The 19348-nt window shown below is 36.7% G+C and overlaps 1 protein-coding gene across 1 annotated transcript in view; it reads right to left on the reverse strand.

Annotated features, from left to right (window-relative positions):
• Nucleotides 1–5553: 5553 nt before the first annotated feature.
• The window catches only part of LOC143230569 (metabotropic glutamate receptor 4-like), a 61007-nt gene continuing 47212 nt past the window's right edge, over nucleotides 5554–19348 (reverse strand). Inside the window, exons 5-7 of the mRNA XM_076464343.1 lie at nucleotides 13636–14172; nucleotides 8860–10128; nucleotides 5554–7652 (exon numbers count right to left, since the gene is read on the reverse strand). Coding sequence (XP_076320458.1) covers nucleotides 7519–7652; nucleotides 8860–10128; nucleotides 13636–14172 — 1940 coding nt within the window. The 3' untranslated portion in view covers nucleotides 5554–7518. The remainder of the gene's footprint in view (nucleotides 7653–8859; nucleotides 10129–13635; nucleotides 14173–19348) is intronic.

Below are 19348 nucleotides of genomic sequence, written 5' to 3' on the forward strand. Positions count from 1 at the left end.
AACATACTGAGTTTTCTTTATTCATAGAGCTTCTGAGGAAGGCTTAACAATCGAAATATCGCGTTCGTTTACCACTAGGTGTGTATCTTTTAATTATAGCACAAAGCGGATATAACAAGACCACAAAAAAGAAAATTAAATGGAGTTATATTTATACTGGAAAACAGATGTTCACAACGAAGTAGCTATGTTATTTTGTTCTCTCTTTCACAAGAACTTGTGAAACTTTGAAGCTCATAAACAGATATTGAAGAACATAAAAACCATCACGTAAATATTCTCAACGTAGTGGAGACCAAGAAATGTATTTACGTTTACAGTTACTATTTCTTATTATCTAATACTGATTAAAAAACAAAACAAAATAGTCATGTAGTCAGAGCTACTTGTTCAGAACCTTGTGAAACCGAACAAGCGTAGCAGAGTTTGTAGGGAGTGCGTTAAACGTGCATCGTCCGGTTTCAGTTCACTTATTTCTTTACGTATGACTGTCCTGTGATGTCTAATAAACCTTGGTAAATCATTGGGTCTGGTAATATAGCAATATAAGATATCCTCACCAGCTGTCGTACCTCAGAAGCGTTATTGATCTGTCTTATATAGTGGGATGTTCTAGAAACTACTTGTTTCTAGAACACTCTGGTGTATAACATGCTAACCTAACTGAACTGTATTTGAGAAAAGCGACTTTGTCTCGTATGATAACAATCAGAAATAAGTTTAAGATATGTGACGTAACAACGATTGAAAATCTTGCTGTTTAATTTGCATGCAAGCTCAACGAAGCTCCGGTAAAAAGCATTTTATCGAGACTCAATTAAGAGTTCACATTTTTGGGTTTCTTAATTTTAGCAATATATTTATAAGGTATAAAAGTCATCTGAATGCATTGTATTAACCGTATGGCGTGTAAGATCAAATAAGATGAAATTTGTTAATATAGTGGTTAAAATTCAGGAAGGATCCAGAAACTTTGTTCAACAAAACGAAAGTATAGAACAAGTTTGCGAAAGAAACATTTGCTCAGAGACAGGTGCAAACCGTTTTTTTTTAAAAACTTCTTTGTTGCCCCAAGTGGTACAACGGTATATATACGGTCTTACAAAACTAGAAACTGGGTTACTGGGCAGAGGACAAATAACTCACTGTATAGTTCTGTGCTTAATTTCAAACATATCTTAAGTAACGACTAGAAAAATGATGTAATTTGTCTTTTCTAATTCGAAATTAACAGGATAAACAGTAGAATATTAAATTATCAGTATACCGGAGTGTGTAATTATATTAGGGTTAGGATGTTGAGATAAAAGCGTATGCTATTAAAAAACGCAAAAACAATGGAAATCAACTATATTAGTTCAATGGTTTTCTCACATAGATAAACCAACTTTTTTATTTATAAATATTAGTACTGAATAAAATACTGCATTTAAGGCCTTATAAGAAGCACTTTTTTCTTTAAAAATGCCTTGAAAATCCCCATGCGTCTCCCAAGACAAAAGTGATGGATTAAGGCAAGAGGTTAACTTAGGGTCTACTAAAAATGGCCTATCATAGAGATCGTAATCTCATTACTTACCAATTACAGGTATTTTCAATAACATAAATCATTTAATTTAACTAATATTGTTGATATACTGTGAATATTATGATATATTTAACTGTAATTACTCAGTAGGTTGATAAAAAGTCAAGGCTGCATCAAGGTGTTGGTTGTCGAGTCAAAATATTTTTTATTAGAATTGTTTCTCCGTAATTAGGGTGTGTATTCTACGATGTAGCGTTTTAGAAGGCGTAAAATACGGTAGTTATTAAAGTTGGTAGAAAGTGAATGAACACTTTGAAGTAGATTCTAGTAAAGAGAGAGATATCCAATTTATAGGCATCATGAAAAAAAAAAGCTATCAAGTATAATATTGAAGCCTATATCAAAAGAACGGTTAAAACAGGTATCGATATTTTATTTATAATACGAAACAACGTCTCGACTTTCACCAAGTTAGGAATCTTAAGGTATATTAGTTTATATAGGTAAATAAAATTAAAGCTTTTTATAAAGAAGTAATATTATGTAAATGATAAAAACACTAATATAATTGACAATATACAACCTGTTTCGAGAAAAAGAGCTCAAACCAAGTGTAAATCATAAGTGAGGTACTCACGAGAGAAAAGGATATAAGTTATATATATATATCTTATATGTATAATGAAAGTATGTAGAAACTGACAAAGAGTGTCAATAACGTAACTCATTGACATGTTTATGAGAAACTAAAACGTTCATACATACTATTAGATTTATGTTTCAAGTCCAGCTGCCGTAAAAACGCGCTCCTTACTTTGGAGCTTCAAAGTAATCTATCAGAACGGCTTTAAAGTCCCATTACTATGTTCGATAACAGCCCGACTATCTGTCGACTCTCTGCCTTTATTCAGATCTAGGTTTGGCTGTATAAAATTAGCCCTACGTGTAGTTTTTGTCCGAAATTCCGAAACAGAATCTTAGTGTTAGGATTTAAAAAATCCTTTTTCCAATTTTTTTCTTCTTGGCTGTGTTTTTAGTTGCAAGTCTCAGAGCTACAATATTACAATGTTGGTGTTATGATCAGTTCTGATGAAGTGGTGAGCTACAGTTTAGTCGTCACTACTTTACAACGTTCATGTTATAATCAGTTCTGATGAAGTGATGAACGACAGTTTAGTCGTTACTACTTTACAACGTTCATGTTATGATCAGTTCTGATGAAGTGATGAACGACAGTTTAGTCGTTACTACTTTACAACGTTCATGTTATAATCAGTTCTGATGAAGTGATGAACGACAGTTTAGTCGTTACTACTTTACAACGTTCATGTTATAATCAGTTCTGATGAAGTGATGAACGACAGTTTAGTCGTTACTACTTTACAACGTTCATGTTATAATCAGTTCTGATGAATTGGTGAGCTACAGTTCAGTGTTACTACTTTACAATGTTCATGTTATGATCAGTTCTGATGAAGTGATGAGTTACAGTTTAGTCGTAACCCATGGTTGCAATGTGTCGTAAATATTCAAGTTTGTAAAACCAATAAGAAAACTTGAAATGTTGGTGAAATGTGTTTCATGACTATAAATGTTGAAACAACAAATTGTTGAGCGATATTAAGTTATCAATATTCTAGGATGTGTAATTATATAAACAAGGGTTATGATATGTTGATTAAATGTGTTTCGCGATGATAAATGTTCACACTTTACCAATATTTCGCAGAAAATTTTAGAAAGGCCTAACTGGACATAGTTATGACATTACTATGTGACATTACGAATGAATATAAATTGTTGCATTAGTTAGTTCAACTCATTCAGTTCATCAGTTTTACAAATTTCAGAAACTCATAAAACACTCGAATTTATTTGTCTTTTTCAGTTTATATATTTTCAAATAATTTTTTCGTAAAACTAATTGTACTTATAATATTTTATTCTTAGTTAATTTTGCATTATTGTATTTCTACGGCTGAAAGAGCAAGCATGTTCGTTGACGGGACTGGGGGGGGGAGGCATGAACATTTTAACGTGCTGCAATCAAATAGAGTATTTAACTCTCACGTTTATATATACACATACATATTTTGCGACAGTAGGAACTAACAGTCTATCATGATACAACCGAGTCACGCCCGTTTCATTGTTTAAGTGGTTATCAGTTTTACCGATATGATTACTAATATAATGGATTAAAGATAATGTTACAAAATAGCTCTATTTAATATTTTAAAGGTAACAATTTAATGATAACCCGATTCATCCAGATTTACGTGTATCATGACGTCAATATGTCTTTTTGAATTTGTTTCATATTCTCCGCAAAGTTTTTTTAAGTTAATGTTCGAAGGACGTAGAAAGCTTGTTTCTATGGTTCTAGAATAACTCAGTGCGCAGTTTTATGCTTAACTTCAAGAAAACTGTTTGTACGCGTGTAGAAAACTCATATAGAAAAACGCAGATAATGGGTTTACACTTTATTCACGTTAACAAATTGAAATTTAGCCTACTCTTTGCTCCAGACATAATGTTGGAGGTCTAGTTAGTGAATCAGTCTCCGGATCTCAGGGTTTGAGACATAACAGTATTTATTAGAGTCCGCACATTCAGGAGTGGGCACGTTATAGAATACCGTTATTTCATTCAGAGACCCAGACAAATCTCTTGTTACAGCAGCGTCATTTGATGGCTGTCCTTTTACTGGTCAGTAGACTGGTCTCTTGAGTTCTTCTGACTTTGTCGCTCAGACCACGTTTACATTGAAAAATCTAATTTAGCTTAAAGTAGGAGCGGCAATCACATGAGTTTTTTTTTTTTTTTTACATTTCAGACCTTTTTCTAGTATCTTTTATGATCCACTTATATATTTCGCTCGTGTCTCAATTATAATTCCTTCGAATGTAATTTTCTTCAACTGTAAGCTACATAAAATATTAACAACGAATACAGGATTTCCTTCAACAGAATTCATTATTTTTTTCAATTTATTTTAAGTTCTAGTCGAGTTGCTTAGTTGCTCGCGCTCAGGAGTTATTCATAATTTATCAGTGTAGTGAATAAAAATTTAATAAACAACTCGCTATAACTTAATACTGAATACAGATCATTCGTTCTGTGGTTCAAAAATATGATTAAATACAAAACTTACAAAATCTGCCTGTATTTAATATTCAAATGCTTTTAAACTTTTAGACTTGTTTTCAATATAATTTAAATTTTCTAACTGTTCCTTGAAAAGGTTTGTTTTTGAATTTTGCGCAAAGCTACACGAGGGCTATCTGCGCTAGCCATCTCTAACTTAGCAGTGTAAGACTAGAGGGAAGGCAGCTAGTCTTCACCACCCACCGCCAACTCTTGGACTACTTTTTACTAACGAATAGTGGGATTAATCGTAACATTATAACACACTCACGGCTGAAAGGCCGAGCATGTTTGGTGCGATGGAGATTCGAACCCGCGACCCTCAAATTACAAGTCGAATGCCTTAACCCACCTGGCTATGCCAGCAAGTCCCAATAAAAGGAAGCCAGAGCTTGAGTGCCAATGTAAGACTAGAGGGGGGTGTTTTCATATAGCAAAGCCACATCGGGCTATCTGCTGAGTCCACCGAGGGGAACAAAACTAGAGGGAAGGCAACTGATCATTACCACCCACCGCCAACTCTTGGGTTACCCTTTTACCAACGAATAGTGTGATTGAATGTAACATTATAACACCCTCACGGCTGAAAGGGCGAGCATGTTTGATGTGATGGGATTCGAACCCGCAACCCTCAGATTACGAATCGAGTGCCTTATCCACCTGGCCATGCCGGAATACTGTTACGAATAGAAACCGAAACCATAAGTGAGTTCTGTTTACTTCACGGCAGTATTTTTTCACCTGATGTTTGTGTAAAATTGTAGTCAGAGGAGTTGTTGGTTCAATATCCCGCCTCCTGAAAAAACTCCAATTCAGTAACATATGTACATACTATATGTGAATTTATTTCTGAACAATCTTTACAGTAATCAGCACCATAAAAAAACCGTTCAAACTAACATTAATTACATACTTTAATCGTCACGAAACAACGACGAACCACGTTTAGCGAAACGGTAGTAAAGTCAACGTCACGATTACTTTATATCCTTTATAAACTCACGCACACTGTTCGATACTCGTGCGAAAGAGTTTGAGCAGGGTACCTGTTTTGTTAATCGTGCCAACTTTCAGTGTAATCTTTCTATCGTTATCATGAACATTACAATGTATATTTTTGAGAATTAGTTATAAGGTCACATGTCATGATCTACACAAAGTTAAACATAGAGAGAGTAATAAGTAAATATAGGATTTTAAAGTGTTTTGTTTTTTTTAGTTTCAGTCGTAACTTGCTACTGAATAAGGAATTACTGTGTTTTTAATCTCGTTACTATAGATGCATTTAATAAGAGCTTTCTTCTTCTAAGCTCGTGTAGCTTCTCAGACGAAGATGTTTGTGTTGATTTCACCACCGACACAAAACTTTCACATACCTTGGGTCATCTTCATGGAAATAGGGCAACTTTTGCCATCACTTGGCAGGAAAAGGTTATGCACTTCATGTTATATGGGCGCAAACAAATTCCAAAGTCACCAAGGCAACACCCACACGAAAGGTTCTCACACAGCCAACCTCGTTACGATCTCACCAAAGGGGTAAAGCAATTGCCACCTATCGTTACCAAAGCGATTCTTTCATTAGAATTCAACGCAACAATAATACATGCGTATATTCGCTATTATAAAACGGTGCAACTCACTTTATCGTCCCGAATTAAGAGGGGATTAATTATCCATTGTTATCCAACACTAAAGTCGCGTCACACGTAGTATTTTACGTCATTCGCTGTAACAAGAGAAGCACGTCCAGCGTCATTCAGCCCTACTAGTGTCACGTAGTGTTATCCAAAGTTATCGAGTGCTAAGTGATTGGTATATCTGTGCTACCCAGCACTTCAATAGATGGCGCCTCCAGTGTCATTCAGCCCTACTTGTGTCATGTAGTGTCTTGGGAAGGGTACATCCGAATTCATCTTGTGCTAAAAAATTAGGATATTAAGTGTCACGTAGCACTACAAGAGAGAAGCATTTAGTGTCTTTCAGCCCCATAGCAGTGGAATTCTTTGTTAACTGTGCACTAAATCTGTATAAACATCCGATAATTTGTCGAAGAACACAAAACGGTGCGTGACACGTTTCGAAAATGGTGACTGACGTTCAATGCTTGAAACATAGTTATAACACTCAGAAAAGTACACAATATTATATTAGCTGCTGACAGCAACCTTTATAGCGTCCTTTGATATTTCTAGAAGGGCGATATGCTCGTCTCTTGAGATAACAAGGATATATGTATATATACGAATAGGTAATCACATTACGACCGGAGCCCCGTTATCAACGGTCGACTTGTTTTACCACATGCGTTTGAATAGCGTTAATGAGTATTCACACGGAAATACATACGTGCTGCTTTGAAAGTATCAATTTGTTCCATACGACGAATTTCAGGAACAATCGACGTTTTATTTTTTTAAACACATTTTGAAATTTTAACTACAATAAAATTAAGAACTCTCAGTTACTGACAGGAAATGGTAACATGGAGGTGGCTATGGTGGTCATTACCATATTTTATTATTATTACGGCAAACAACCTGATGTTCCGATAATGTTAAACAATTGTCGTGTAATTAATAATATCAGAGAGTTATTTACATTTTGGAATAGAAGTGAATATTTATACTCTTAACAATTATCAGGTAAACCACAAACGCGCGGAAAATATCGCATCTATGAATACGATATATATATATATATATATGTATATATTCATTGTTTTCGTTACATTCTTTCCATCACTTTAACTTTTACTGTTATCCACGTGCGTATATTAACATTGTAGACATAACTCATTTGATTTGTTTTGTCAGAGTTTGGGGTGGTCTAGAACCCAACCCTCACAGAAAAACGTCCTTATCTACGTAGCTAAGTTCGGCGGGTGGTCCTTTCGGAGTCTGTGTAGCACAACTGATCCGGGATACGGAACTGCTTAGGGTACAAAAAGAACGGATTTTTCCACTCATTTCGTATTCTGTAGGAAAGGAATAAAAACAACAACAGAGTAAGAATTTACCTTATCATATTAGATGTCTAGTTGATCGGGCTATTTAGTTTTCAGTTAAATTACGTATCATTACAATATAACTTCAGTGTAGCTACTGTTAAGACTGAAAAAAAAAAAAAACTCTCACCTTGTTTTACCAACACGATTTGAAAACAAATATTCAAAAACTTGGTACTAAAGAGTTTCTACGTACAGTGAAGAATGCATTAGTTGTTACTGAGGATATATGTAGCCTTGCAGGAGGTGTCACCATTGGCTACTTTTCCTATAAAGTATCGAATGCGAAAGAGATGAAGTTAGGGTGCAAACTCCGTTGTCACACGATTTCATCACCTTAATGGCATATTCCAGTGTAAACAAAAAAATACATTAGTGAAAAGTATACTGAGTTAGAAATTACGCACGAGACCTAAGAAGAGATGATTTAACGATAATTTTTGTTCGGCTCGATCGCTACGCCTTTTCTTGGTTTTACAACATAAATAAGACATTTGATTAACTGTATTCAGAATTTATCAATTAAAATATTATACTTCATTCAAGACGTTTTATTTTTTCCCAGTTTCTAATCAATATGACTTCACAGAAACGTCATAATTTCTACCGTTGCAGAATTGTGATTTAATCAACGAGGGCGTGAAACTGACTTTAATCGACTGTTCTGCTCAAATTCTTCGATTTTTGTGCCAGTGACGTTAGAATGAAGTTCTCTAAAACTATGTAGGTCAAGGAATTTCATAATTTAAAATAATAAGTTAATATCGGCCGGTATATGATGTGTTTCAAATTATTAAAGGTTTTATATTATTTTAGTTGTGAATTACTTTAGGTGTAAACAACTTATATGATACTATTATAACAGCTTCAAAATATACCAAACAAAACAAATAATTTGTTAACAGTCATCTGAAAAGTCTCGATAAGTTTAAGAGCGTATAGCTCTAAAATCTAGGATTCGATTCTCTCCAACGTACACAATGTTGATAGTCCAATGTGTGGCTTTGCATTAAGAGAGAAACTGCAACCTCCCAATAAAAAAATCAAAACAAAAATTGAAATAAGTAAGTGATATCAAGCAGTTTTAATCTTCTTGTCCGTAACAAACACAAAAAAACTCCGTGAAAACAAAAATACATAAAAGTTCCATACTAAACTATTTCCAGGTGTCGCTTACCTTCAGATTGCGTGGCCGATTCCACCCGTGCCGACGACGTGGTGGTTAACGTATTATTTTTTAAAGTTCCATATTTATTTTGAGGCATCATCGATTGACGGATGTTCTTCTCTGGATGTAACAGTAAGATGTAAAGTTTAGGAGTAAACAAACAAACTAGGGTTACTGTTGAACTAAGACTAATGGCTACCGACATGGAGGTTACGTTAAGAGCCACGTGCTCAGCTGTGGAAAAGTAGATAGGTACGAAAGCAAGCCATATAATACATGTTGTGTACATTGTAAAACCTATGTATTTGGACTCGTTGAATGCTTCGGGTATCTTTCTTGTAAGAATAGCGTACACCGTACAGATGAGCGTTAGTGTTATTGGGTATGCAAAGGCTACCATATAGCTGGCGTTAATGGAAGCTGCGCATACGATGTGATTATCTTCTCGAGTTGGGAAATGATGGATCGCCTTTGGAGGCGTAAAAGCTAGCCATACAACGGTAATAGATATCTGAATGCTGACCAAAGCTCCGCAGATGACCAGTTGAGATTTGGGACTAATGAAGCTTGGTCTTCTGGCACTATGTTTACCGGCGTTGAAGATCCGAGCTATCCTGTTTGTTTTGGTTAGAAGTGCACTGTATACAACGGAGAAACACAAACCGATACCGGCTTTCTGTGCACCACAGATGAAGTTTGTTGGTCGCTGGACCAGCACGTACGTCATCCCGTAACACATTAATATGCCAGCCAAAAGGACGTAACTCAGTTCCCGACCTGACGCTCTAACCACTGGCGTGTCATTATACCTAATGAACACGACGACCACGAATACAGTAACAGAGATCCCCGTGGTAGAGAAGGCGAGAGCTCCTATGGCCCAGTAACTGTCTGGACTCATATACAACTCTGGAATACCAATGCAACTTTTGTGATCAGCGTCTGGGAGGAACCCCAGAGGACATTCTGCACACTGAGTCTCTGAGAGGAGTACCTGGTACTTGGTACAGTTGAAACAGTGCCAGCAACAGTTCTCGCCTTCTACGAATTTCTTTGCCTGTCCTTTTAAACACGGGTAACTGCAGACAGACGGCGGCATCTCTGGCTCGTACAGGTGGAACTGGACTTTGGAGAGGTTCAGGGTCAACTGACCATTTCTGTATTCGCCCACTCGGACCCACTGATAACTTCCTGGCTCCATCTGTTTAAAGTGTATGATATTGTAACGAGCAGGTCCATCGCCGTTCTTGGAAAATTGAAATTCGTCTCCACTTAAACCTACAATAAAAAAAAACAACAGAAAATTAAACTTTAAGTTTATAAACCGACGGACATTTTTAATATACTTTCAACTCACACTAAACACACAGACTTTTATGTTAACACTTGTACAGAGAAATAGACTTCAGTATGTGTTTCCAAATTAGTGTGTTAACCCTGGCCTAGTGTTTAGCGTGCTGTGCCACAGATCGATAGGGCCCACGGTTCGAGTTATGAGATACTACTGAATAAGCTTGGAATTTTCAGAAGCTGTGAGGGCATTACGGAACCTCTATTTGATTAAAAATAAGAGGTAATCCTCAGTCACCGTCACACTTGGAATTCTTTTAGGTAGGGTTACAGTAAATTAATCTACGAGACCCTTGTTTTTAATCATTTATTACTTGTATTTTTCGCGCCACTAATACTGCCATCTCTACCAACCTACCTTCAAATTGAAAATATTTTAGGCGGTGTTAGATTAAATTAATTTGTGAGACAACTGTCAAGTACACCAATTGAAAGAGTTTGACCTCCTGAGTCGAAATCTATAATTAAAACAACGAACCAGAAACATTCTAAAATAACCGCATAATAAGCGCCAGGTGCTATTGACTGTTTGCTATTCTTCCAGTCTGTAGTTCTGTATAAAGGATGAACTTCAGTGTCTCATTTATCTGACATGTCATATAAGGCGTGTCCACAGTGAAATGCCTGGCATGGGGCATGGCTTGATGGTCGAGGCACCCGACTTGAAACTCGCGAGTCAGGGACTTGAATCCCGATCAACAAACATGCTGGCTCCTCAGCCGTGGGGTACGTTGTAATGTGACGGTCAGTCCAACTATTCGTTGGTAAAAGAGTAACCCAAGAGTTATTGGTGGGTGGTGATGAATAGCTACCATCCCTCTAGTCTTACACTGCTAAATTAGGGACAGCTGAAGAAGATAGTTTTTATGTAGCTTTGCGCGAAATTCGAAACAAATCACGTTAAATGTACCAACTCCAAAGAAAGCCATCCATAAGATAAGGTTGACAGTTATAAAATGGAGGATGTTTATTGTTGTCCATCACGCAATAAGAGCAAATACGTTTCTCGATTTTTCTATAATCTCGTCAAGACTCGTCTTATTTGTCTATTTTCAGTTATTATAAAAGGAGAGACCTAGGATTTTCCCTAGTAGTTGTAGAGTCACAACAAACACCATTTATAACTTGATGAATTAATTGTTACCAAGTTACATGAGCTGTGTTATAGTATAAAGCTAGTCAACAGTCCCTAGCGAACTGTAACTCCGTCATTTCTGTTATCCACCATTTTGCAATAAATTCTTCATTGCATCTGTCCCACCTTCCGTAGACTTACACCCTTATAAACCAAGTTTCTGCCCACCACGGGTGTTTGACATCAAACATAGCTACACAACTGACTACACTATGTAACACAAATTTTGTTTCAGTATACTATGTATTATTTCTTAATTGTTTATGTTGTAAAAGTACAGAAAATGGCCATTATTCCCTTCAAACATTGCTTTTGTGACCTGGATAATGAAATTTATAAATTAATCTATTTTCTATGTAAAAACGGTTAAATTTGCACATTTACATTTACATAAGGTCTGAATAAAAGAACATATGAATCAGGATTTACATGTATTTATACTAAAGTTATACAAAAATGAACAAAAATGTTTAGAAGTGAGTAATTTTTCGAGATTTGCGACTGTAATGTAAAGCACTTTTACGTATCATCCCCCAAATATAGTCTCCCATCATGTTTTCATTATGCACTCCAAGGTCATAAAAGCAAAGTTTGAAGAGAAAAATAAGTCTTTTCATTTACTTTAGGCATAAGTAATTGGAAAATAACACTTTCTATCCAGAACAAAAAAAGTAAAAATTTTGTTACATAGTGCTATCTGATTGTTTGTTTTGAATTTCTCCCAAAACTACACGAGGGCTATCTGCGCTAGCCGTTGCTGATTTAGCAGTGTAAGACTATATAGCAAGCATATAGTCATAATCACCCACCGCCAACTCTTGGGCTACTCTTTTACCAACAAATAGTGTAATTGTACGCACATTATAACGCTCTCACGGTTGAAAGGACGAGCATGTTTGGTGTGACGTGGATTCGAACCCGTGACCATCAGACTGCGAGTTAAGCGCCTTAACCAACTGACCAGAAGGGGAGAGGAAGAATTATTACCTAAAATACCTCCAATTTCTGATTTTGTCTGTTATTCATTTTCATTGACAAAATATCTGATATGTCAAGAATAAGGTGTGAAGTGAACATTAACATCTCGTGTGTTATAGTAATGAAGATTTATTTTATTTATCAAATTATTTTATATGCGTTTACGTTAAATGTACACAATAACAAAATGGACAGCTGGCATTATTTGTTGGATAAAAAACACACCAAAACAACTACTTCATATAGGTGCAGATATGAACTGTTCATTTGTTGTTCGTTTTCGAATTTTAGCGTTATAAGCCTCTAAGCTTACTGCCAAACCGTCCTGGAACTTACACGAAAACGATAGTGGAAGGTGCACATGGTTTACATGAATAATCATCAGAGAGTTACTTTATCTGGGTTAGATATAAATATAGTAATTTTAATCCTAAAGAGTAGCATCTGGCAGTAATTATAATGTGGTAGGATTGTAACCAAGGATAAACATAATATGGTGTTGTAGTAACCAGGATAACTGTAATTCAGTAGAATACCAAACAGGGATAATTATAGTATGGTCTAATAGTAATTTGGCAGAGCACGATTCAGGGGTAATTGTAATATTGGATAACTGTAATTTGGTAGAGCACCAGCCAGGGGTAATTGTAAAATTGGATAATAGCAACCTGGTTAACTGTAATCCGAAAGACTATTAACCAAGTTAGTTATAAACAAAGTTACTTAAATAACGTTAGAATAAAAACAGAGGTGACTGTTTTCCTTTTTAGTCACGTGCAAAACTACTCGAGAGTTAGTTATTTGAGCTCGCCCTTTCAGCAGTGGGAACGTTATAAAGTTCCGGTCAGTCTCACTTTTCGATCGTAAAAGAGTAGCCACAGATTCAGCGATGGTCAGTTATCTAGCTGTTTTTCCGCTAGTCCATTACTTCGTAACTGTACCTACTCTTTTACGATCGAAAAGTGGAATGGACCGGAATATTATAAAGCCCTCACTGTTGGAAGGGCGAGCATGTTTAACGCCAGGATTTGAATTCGCGAGGGGTGATTGTAAACTGGAGAATAAGAGCCGAGACATAACTCAGAAATATTAGAAAACTGAAATTAACGAAAGTAATAATAATTATAAGCCAGTAGGATAAAAGTTATTCTATTAAAATTACAGTCTTCTCAGCACCCAAGAAATTCAACAAAAGCAAAATTTCACGTTGATATCTAATTAAATTCAAAACATAAAAATGCATGTTTATCCGAAGTGGTTTTAATATCACAAACGATGGCGTCTAACACAGTTTATCAAATGTTTTTTGTTTTGTTTTTTACCTGTAAAATGAACTTTGTACAAGTACTTTAAGAGCTCTGTACCGTCGATGGGATCCATTCTCTGGCAGATGCCTTCTTTCCCGCCACACAGATCTCTGTGCATGTCACGAAACGCGTAGGCGAAAGTTAAAACGGCATCACTGACAAATTGGAGTTGTCTCTCCGGCTCGTATCCATTGTTGTACGTCATCTTCTCATCCCCAGTGCAGTACGTGTCGTAATTCTGATTGTACGGTGTCGTCACGCTCTTGGGCCATTTACAGTTAAAATACTGTTCCCAATACTCTACAAACCAGGGATTTCTTTTGTTGTTCTTTACGTTTAAATTCATGAAGTATTTGTCAAAACCTTCCACGAGATGGGCACGAGGCTGAACGGATAAGGTTCCCTCTACTTGAGGTTCATTACCGTCGAACACGAGGGATCGTGCGCTCCAACCATCACTACCAATCCAAGAAAAGTAGCCCGTGGCATTACTCCTTTTAACCGCTCTCATGACTCCAGCGACCTCTTGATCAGACCCAAATATTATCACACCTAAAAAGATACGATAGTATGGTCCGTCAATGTTCTATGGATGTTTGTTAAGCATCCTAAACCATTACTGTAATATTAACATTTGTTAAATACAACCTCACTGTAAAATAATAAGCTAATAGGCATTCAAAGCTTTAATCGAAACCTAAATTGTTATTATCCTACAGACCCTTTAGAAGATGGAAACATGTTAAGCATTCCATAGACCTAGTGAGCGATAACATGTTTATTAGAAATTTAGGTTCTGTAAGAATATTAACATCGAGACGACATGGAATGACCGACCATATTGTGCGTGTGAATTCTACACTCGAGTTTGTTCAGTGAAACAAAATCTAACAAAATGTTATAAGGTGCTATTTCTCGTTATTTTAGCTAGAGCAGTACAATGTAAAGACATTTAATAAAGAGAAGTAGTCAATAAATATTCAGCGAAAATTATTTATTTCTTCAATGTTTTACCTTAAGGTTTTATTAAGAGGTGACGAAGCCATTCGGCCAGTCTTAACAAGACAAATAACTGTTGGAATTTAAAATAATAATAACAACGTTATTAAGTGATAACAATAACAAGATAATAATAGTAAACGCGTGACAATAATCTAAATAGGGCGAAGAAAATATCAATTTAAAACGAAAATTAAAGATGAACAGTGTAAAAATTAATGTATAATAATTATGTGTTGGTAAACAGTAAATGTAGCTATGAGAACGAAATGAAGCAGACAGTATTAAAAGTTCTCGAGAAAGCCGCAAGGTGAAATGTTGAGAAAATAATGAATTTCCCCTGGATATTAGCTGTTTGTTTATCTTTAAACACGTTCCTGTTCTTGGCAGATTCTTTTTTTTATATACACCAAGTTATTTTGCGGGTTCTAGACCAGGAATTTTCTCAATGGCAGTGTCTGTGGACAAGATAATTTATGTTTTAGAATGTCCGAATTAACAGTTATAATAAAAGGTGTTTTTTTGTTTTGGAAATTCGCACAAAGCTACTCGAGGGCTATCTGTGCTAGCCGTTCCTAATTTAGCAGTGTACTAGAGGCACTAGTCATCACCACCCATAACTCTTGGGCTACTCTTTTACCAACGAAAAGTGGGATTGACCGTCACATTATACACCCCCACGGCTGGGAGGGCAAGCATGTTTGGCGCGACTCGGGCGCGAACCCGCGACCCTCAGATTACGAAGCGCACGCCTTACGCGCTTGATTATTAGACCAATAGTGTACCTTCGCCACCCAGCGTTGACCTCATACGGCACTCAAAAAGATACGAAAATGTGTCCGTGTGTTCGTCGTTATCAACGGAAATGGACTATATTTGGCACGACAATGAGAAATAATATTCTACTTAGATCCAGCAAGATTAATCAAAATTCAGTCGTGTTTGATTGATTATTATAGGGCATAATTAATATGAAAAATAGGTACCAATGTTAGCAGCGAGGTTTGTTTGTTTTTTAATGACCTGAACCCTTCAAAAACTAATAACTTCTAAGTTGGGTCATACTCCAGATGTATACCGATTTTTGTCCAGCTCTACCGACGTTTTTTAGAGAAATTTGCTGATAAACACATACACACAGGGGTGAAAACATCTGTAGTCTCAGATGTTCGTTGTTGTTTTTCAGGATTTTCAGAGGAAACAAACAAACAAAGCACACAATGTGTCCATAACATGTATCGAAACCCACCTTTTAAGTTTACCGCTGTGCTACTGGGAGTAAGTATTCTAAATGAAACATCTACTTTTGTTTTCAAATTAAAAACTATGAGAGCGCCATGGAAGTAATATTTTAGAAGTTACTTTCAAAGCCAACCATTCGAATGTTCTACAGTTTAACCGATGTGTTTTGCCAATGTCTTAATATTATGGTTGAAGGCTTAAATTTCTAAAATTCTGGATTCGAGTTCTTGTGTGAATAAAGGCCATGTTGTGCAGCTTTGTGCTTTAACAAACAAGTAATCAAATAGAGAACATACACAGCTCCAGCCTCGTTTTGAAATGGGGGGTCCGCAATGTGATTTATTAAATTAATTTGTTTAATCTCACCAAGACGAATTGATTAATTTCATTAAACCTGTCTTCTCTGGCATTAGAAACAATGCCAAATAATTTTATTCGACAGCATTTTCAACAAAATCTTGTCACTTAAGATGAATAATAAACTTTGGCAGCAGTCATACACTGAGACGATTTGAGTGATAATATTTAATAAAAAAGTTGTCCAATCCATATTTATGTTCCAAATTTTGTCATTAGCCAGTAACAAAGTGTGTACTTTTCAGATCTTGTCGTTAGCTAATAAGACCGTGTGTACTTTTCAAATGTTAAAATTAGCCAATAATAACGTGTGTATCTTCCAGATTTGTATATAACCAGTAAAAATTTGTATTTATTTTAGATGTTGTCATAAGCCAATAACAGCGTGCTTAGTTTCCAGCAGGCCCGGCATGGCCAAGCATGTTAAGGCGTGCGACTCGTAATCTGAGGGTCGCGGGTTCGCATCCCCGTCGCGCCAAACATGCTCGCCCTTTCAGCCGTGGGGGCGTTATAAAGTGACGATCAATCACACTATTCGTTGGTAAAAAAGTAGCCCAAGAGTTGGCGGTGGGTGGTGATGACTAGCTGCCTTCCCTGTAGTCTTACACTACTAAATTAGGGGCGGCTAGCACAGATAGCCCTCAAGAAGCTTTGTGTGAAATTCAAAAACAAACAAACAGTTTCCAGCAGTTGTTATGATCCATTAAGCACGGTAATATATTTGCAAAAACGGCTCGTTTGGGTTGAGAAAATATTTTACATAGAAGAGCAAACAACGTTTCGACCTTCTTCGGTCATCGTCAGGTTCACAAGAAGGTCGAAACGTTGTTTGCTCTTCTATGTAAAATATTTTCTCAACCCAAACGAGCCGTTTTTGCATATATATTTCTCTACAAGTGGGTTTTCTCGATATCACTGATTAAGCACGGTAATATTTGAAATCCAACACATACACATAACTTGAATTTCTTGCAAAGTGCTATTTGACATAAATATACCAATAACTAATTATACAATACAAATATATGTACAGTTTATAATTTAGAAATAATTAGACATCTTCAGTCCTTTGTAAGTCTGAAAGAGCATGCCAACTAAATAATTAAACTAAACTAACGTAATTTATTACGTTGACCAATTTAGTTTCTGCCTATTTTTAACCAATATGACCTAACGTAAACACGAACAACATTGTTTGTTTGTTTTGAATTTCGCGCAAAGCTACACCAAGGTTATCTGCTCTAGTCGTACCTGATTTAGCAGTGTAAGACTAGAAGGAAGGTAGCTAGTCTTCACCACCCACCGCCAACTCTTGGGTTACTCTTTTACCAACGAATAGGGGGATTGATCGTTACTTGTAACGCCCCCACAGCTGAAAGGGCGAGCATGTTTAGTGTAGTGAGACGGAGATTCGAACCCGCGACCCTCAGATTAAGAGACGAACACCTTAACCCACCTGGCCATGCCAGACCAACCAAACAACATTTACGTAATATAGTACATCTTACAACGTGAGGACACAGTGAAAGTGACAATATTATAAGAATTCCAAACATGAATGTTTGGAACAGCGTGTTCACAAAATTCGAGAATACATTAGTGTAGAATATAAATACATCTTATACATCACAACCTCCAATATTTTGTCTCTCTTGATATACCAATAGAAGAAATAGCTAATATCTGGTAACATACGTTTGTGAAATAGTGAAAGGAAATAAACTCAGTGTGTTTTTCTTATAGCAAAGCCACATCGGGCTATCTACTGAGCCCACCGAGGAGAATCGAACCCCTGATTTTAGCGTTGTAAATCCATAGACTTACCGCTGTACTAGCGGGGTGTGGGGGGCTAGTGCAAGTTTTCTCAGAATTCTACGTTATTATTTGATCGGTCCCCTGTGGGACTGCAGTATATATACGTACTCATAGCGCGAATATCTGGGGCTCGATTTTCTGCGGTGAAAACATCAGCTAGCTAACCCATCGTGGGGTCACTCTGAAACAAACAATTGGTTATTTCAATGAGGTATGTTCCAACTTTTACTTTTCCGTATCACTGGGCATCGTCAGTGTCTGCGAATTTACAATGTGCACATTACGTTTTAAGATTTTTTTATAATATTTTTTGAGATGGACTTCTGAAGTACTTGAGCTCTGTACGATGGACTTATCTGAAGACTCCACTCGAACTTCCATATATGGCCGTTTTGTTTGTTTTGTATTAAGCACAAAGATACACAATGGACTATCCGTGCTCTGCCCACCACGAGTATCGAAACCCAGTTTTTAGCGTTGTAAGTACGCAGACATACCGCTGAGCCATTGGGGGGCTGGCCGTTTTGAAGTCACGTTCTCTTCTTCCTAATCTCCTTTGTCTACGGCTGTTATTCTGATATCTGGTATTAAGGTTAGATGTCACCAGTCTTTTGTTTGTTTGTTTTTGAATTCCGCGCAAAGTTACCCGAGGGCTGTCTGTACTAATCATCCCTAATTTAGCAGTGTGAAACTAGAGGGTAGGCAGCTAGTTATCACCACCCACCGATGTACTACTCTTTTACCAACAAATAGTGGGATTGACTGTAATATTATAATGCCCCCACGGCTGAAAGGGAAAGCATACTTGGTGTAACCGGGATTCAAACCCGAAATACTATTCGAGCACCCTAACTACCTGACCATGCCGAGCCCAATAGTCTTTCTTAATGTTATTTTTAGTTTTTGTTTTAATGCACAGCTATACAAAAGCTATTTGATTTCGGTCCACTGCAGGAAATCGAACCCTGAATTTGAGCATTTAAGTTCCGAAAGCTGCGCTAATCCGCTGGGAGATACATTTTTCTACTCTTTTTATTATCTGTTTGAAATCCTTTCAGAAAAAAACTCAAATAGGTTCTGGCATGGCTAGGTAATTAGGTCGCGCGACTTGCAATGTGAGAGTCGCGGTTTCGAATCCTCTTCCTATTAAATATACTCGTCCTTTCAGCCGCTTCAAAAAGGTTCGGTCAATCCTACTATGCGTTGGTAAAGGAGTGGGTGTTGGTGTTGTACGGCCAAGCATGGCCAAACATGCTAAGGCGTGCGACTCATAATCTGAGGGTCGCGGGTTCGCATTCCCGTCGCGCCAAACATG

The sequence above is a fragment of the Tachypleus tridentatus genome, chromosome 10 (genome assembly GCF_004210375.1).
Source record: "Tachypleus tridentatus isolate NWPU-2018 chromosome 10, ASM421037v1, whole genome shotgun sequence".
In the NCBI taxonomy this organism is placed as follows: Eukaryota; Metazoa; Arthropoda; class Merostomata; order Xiphosura; family Limulidae; genus Tachypleus; species Tachypleus tridentatus.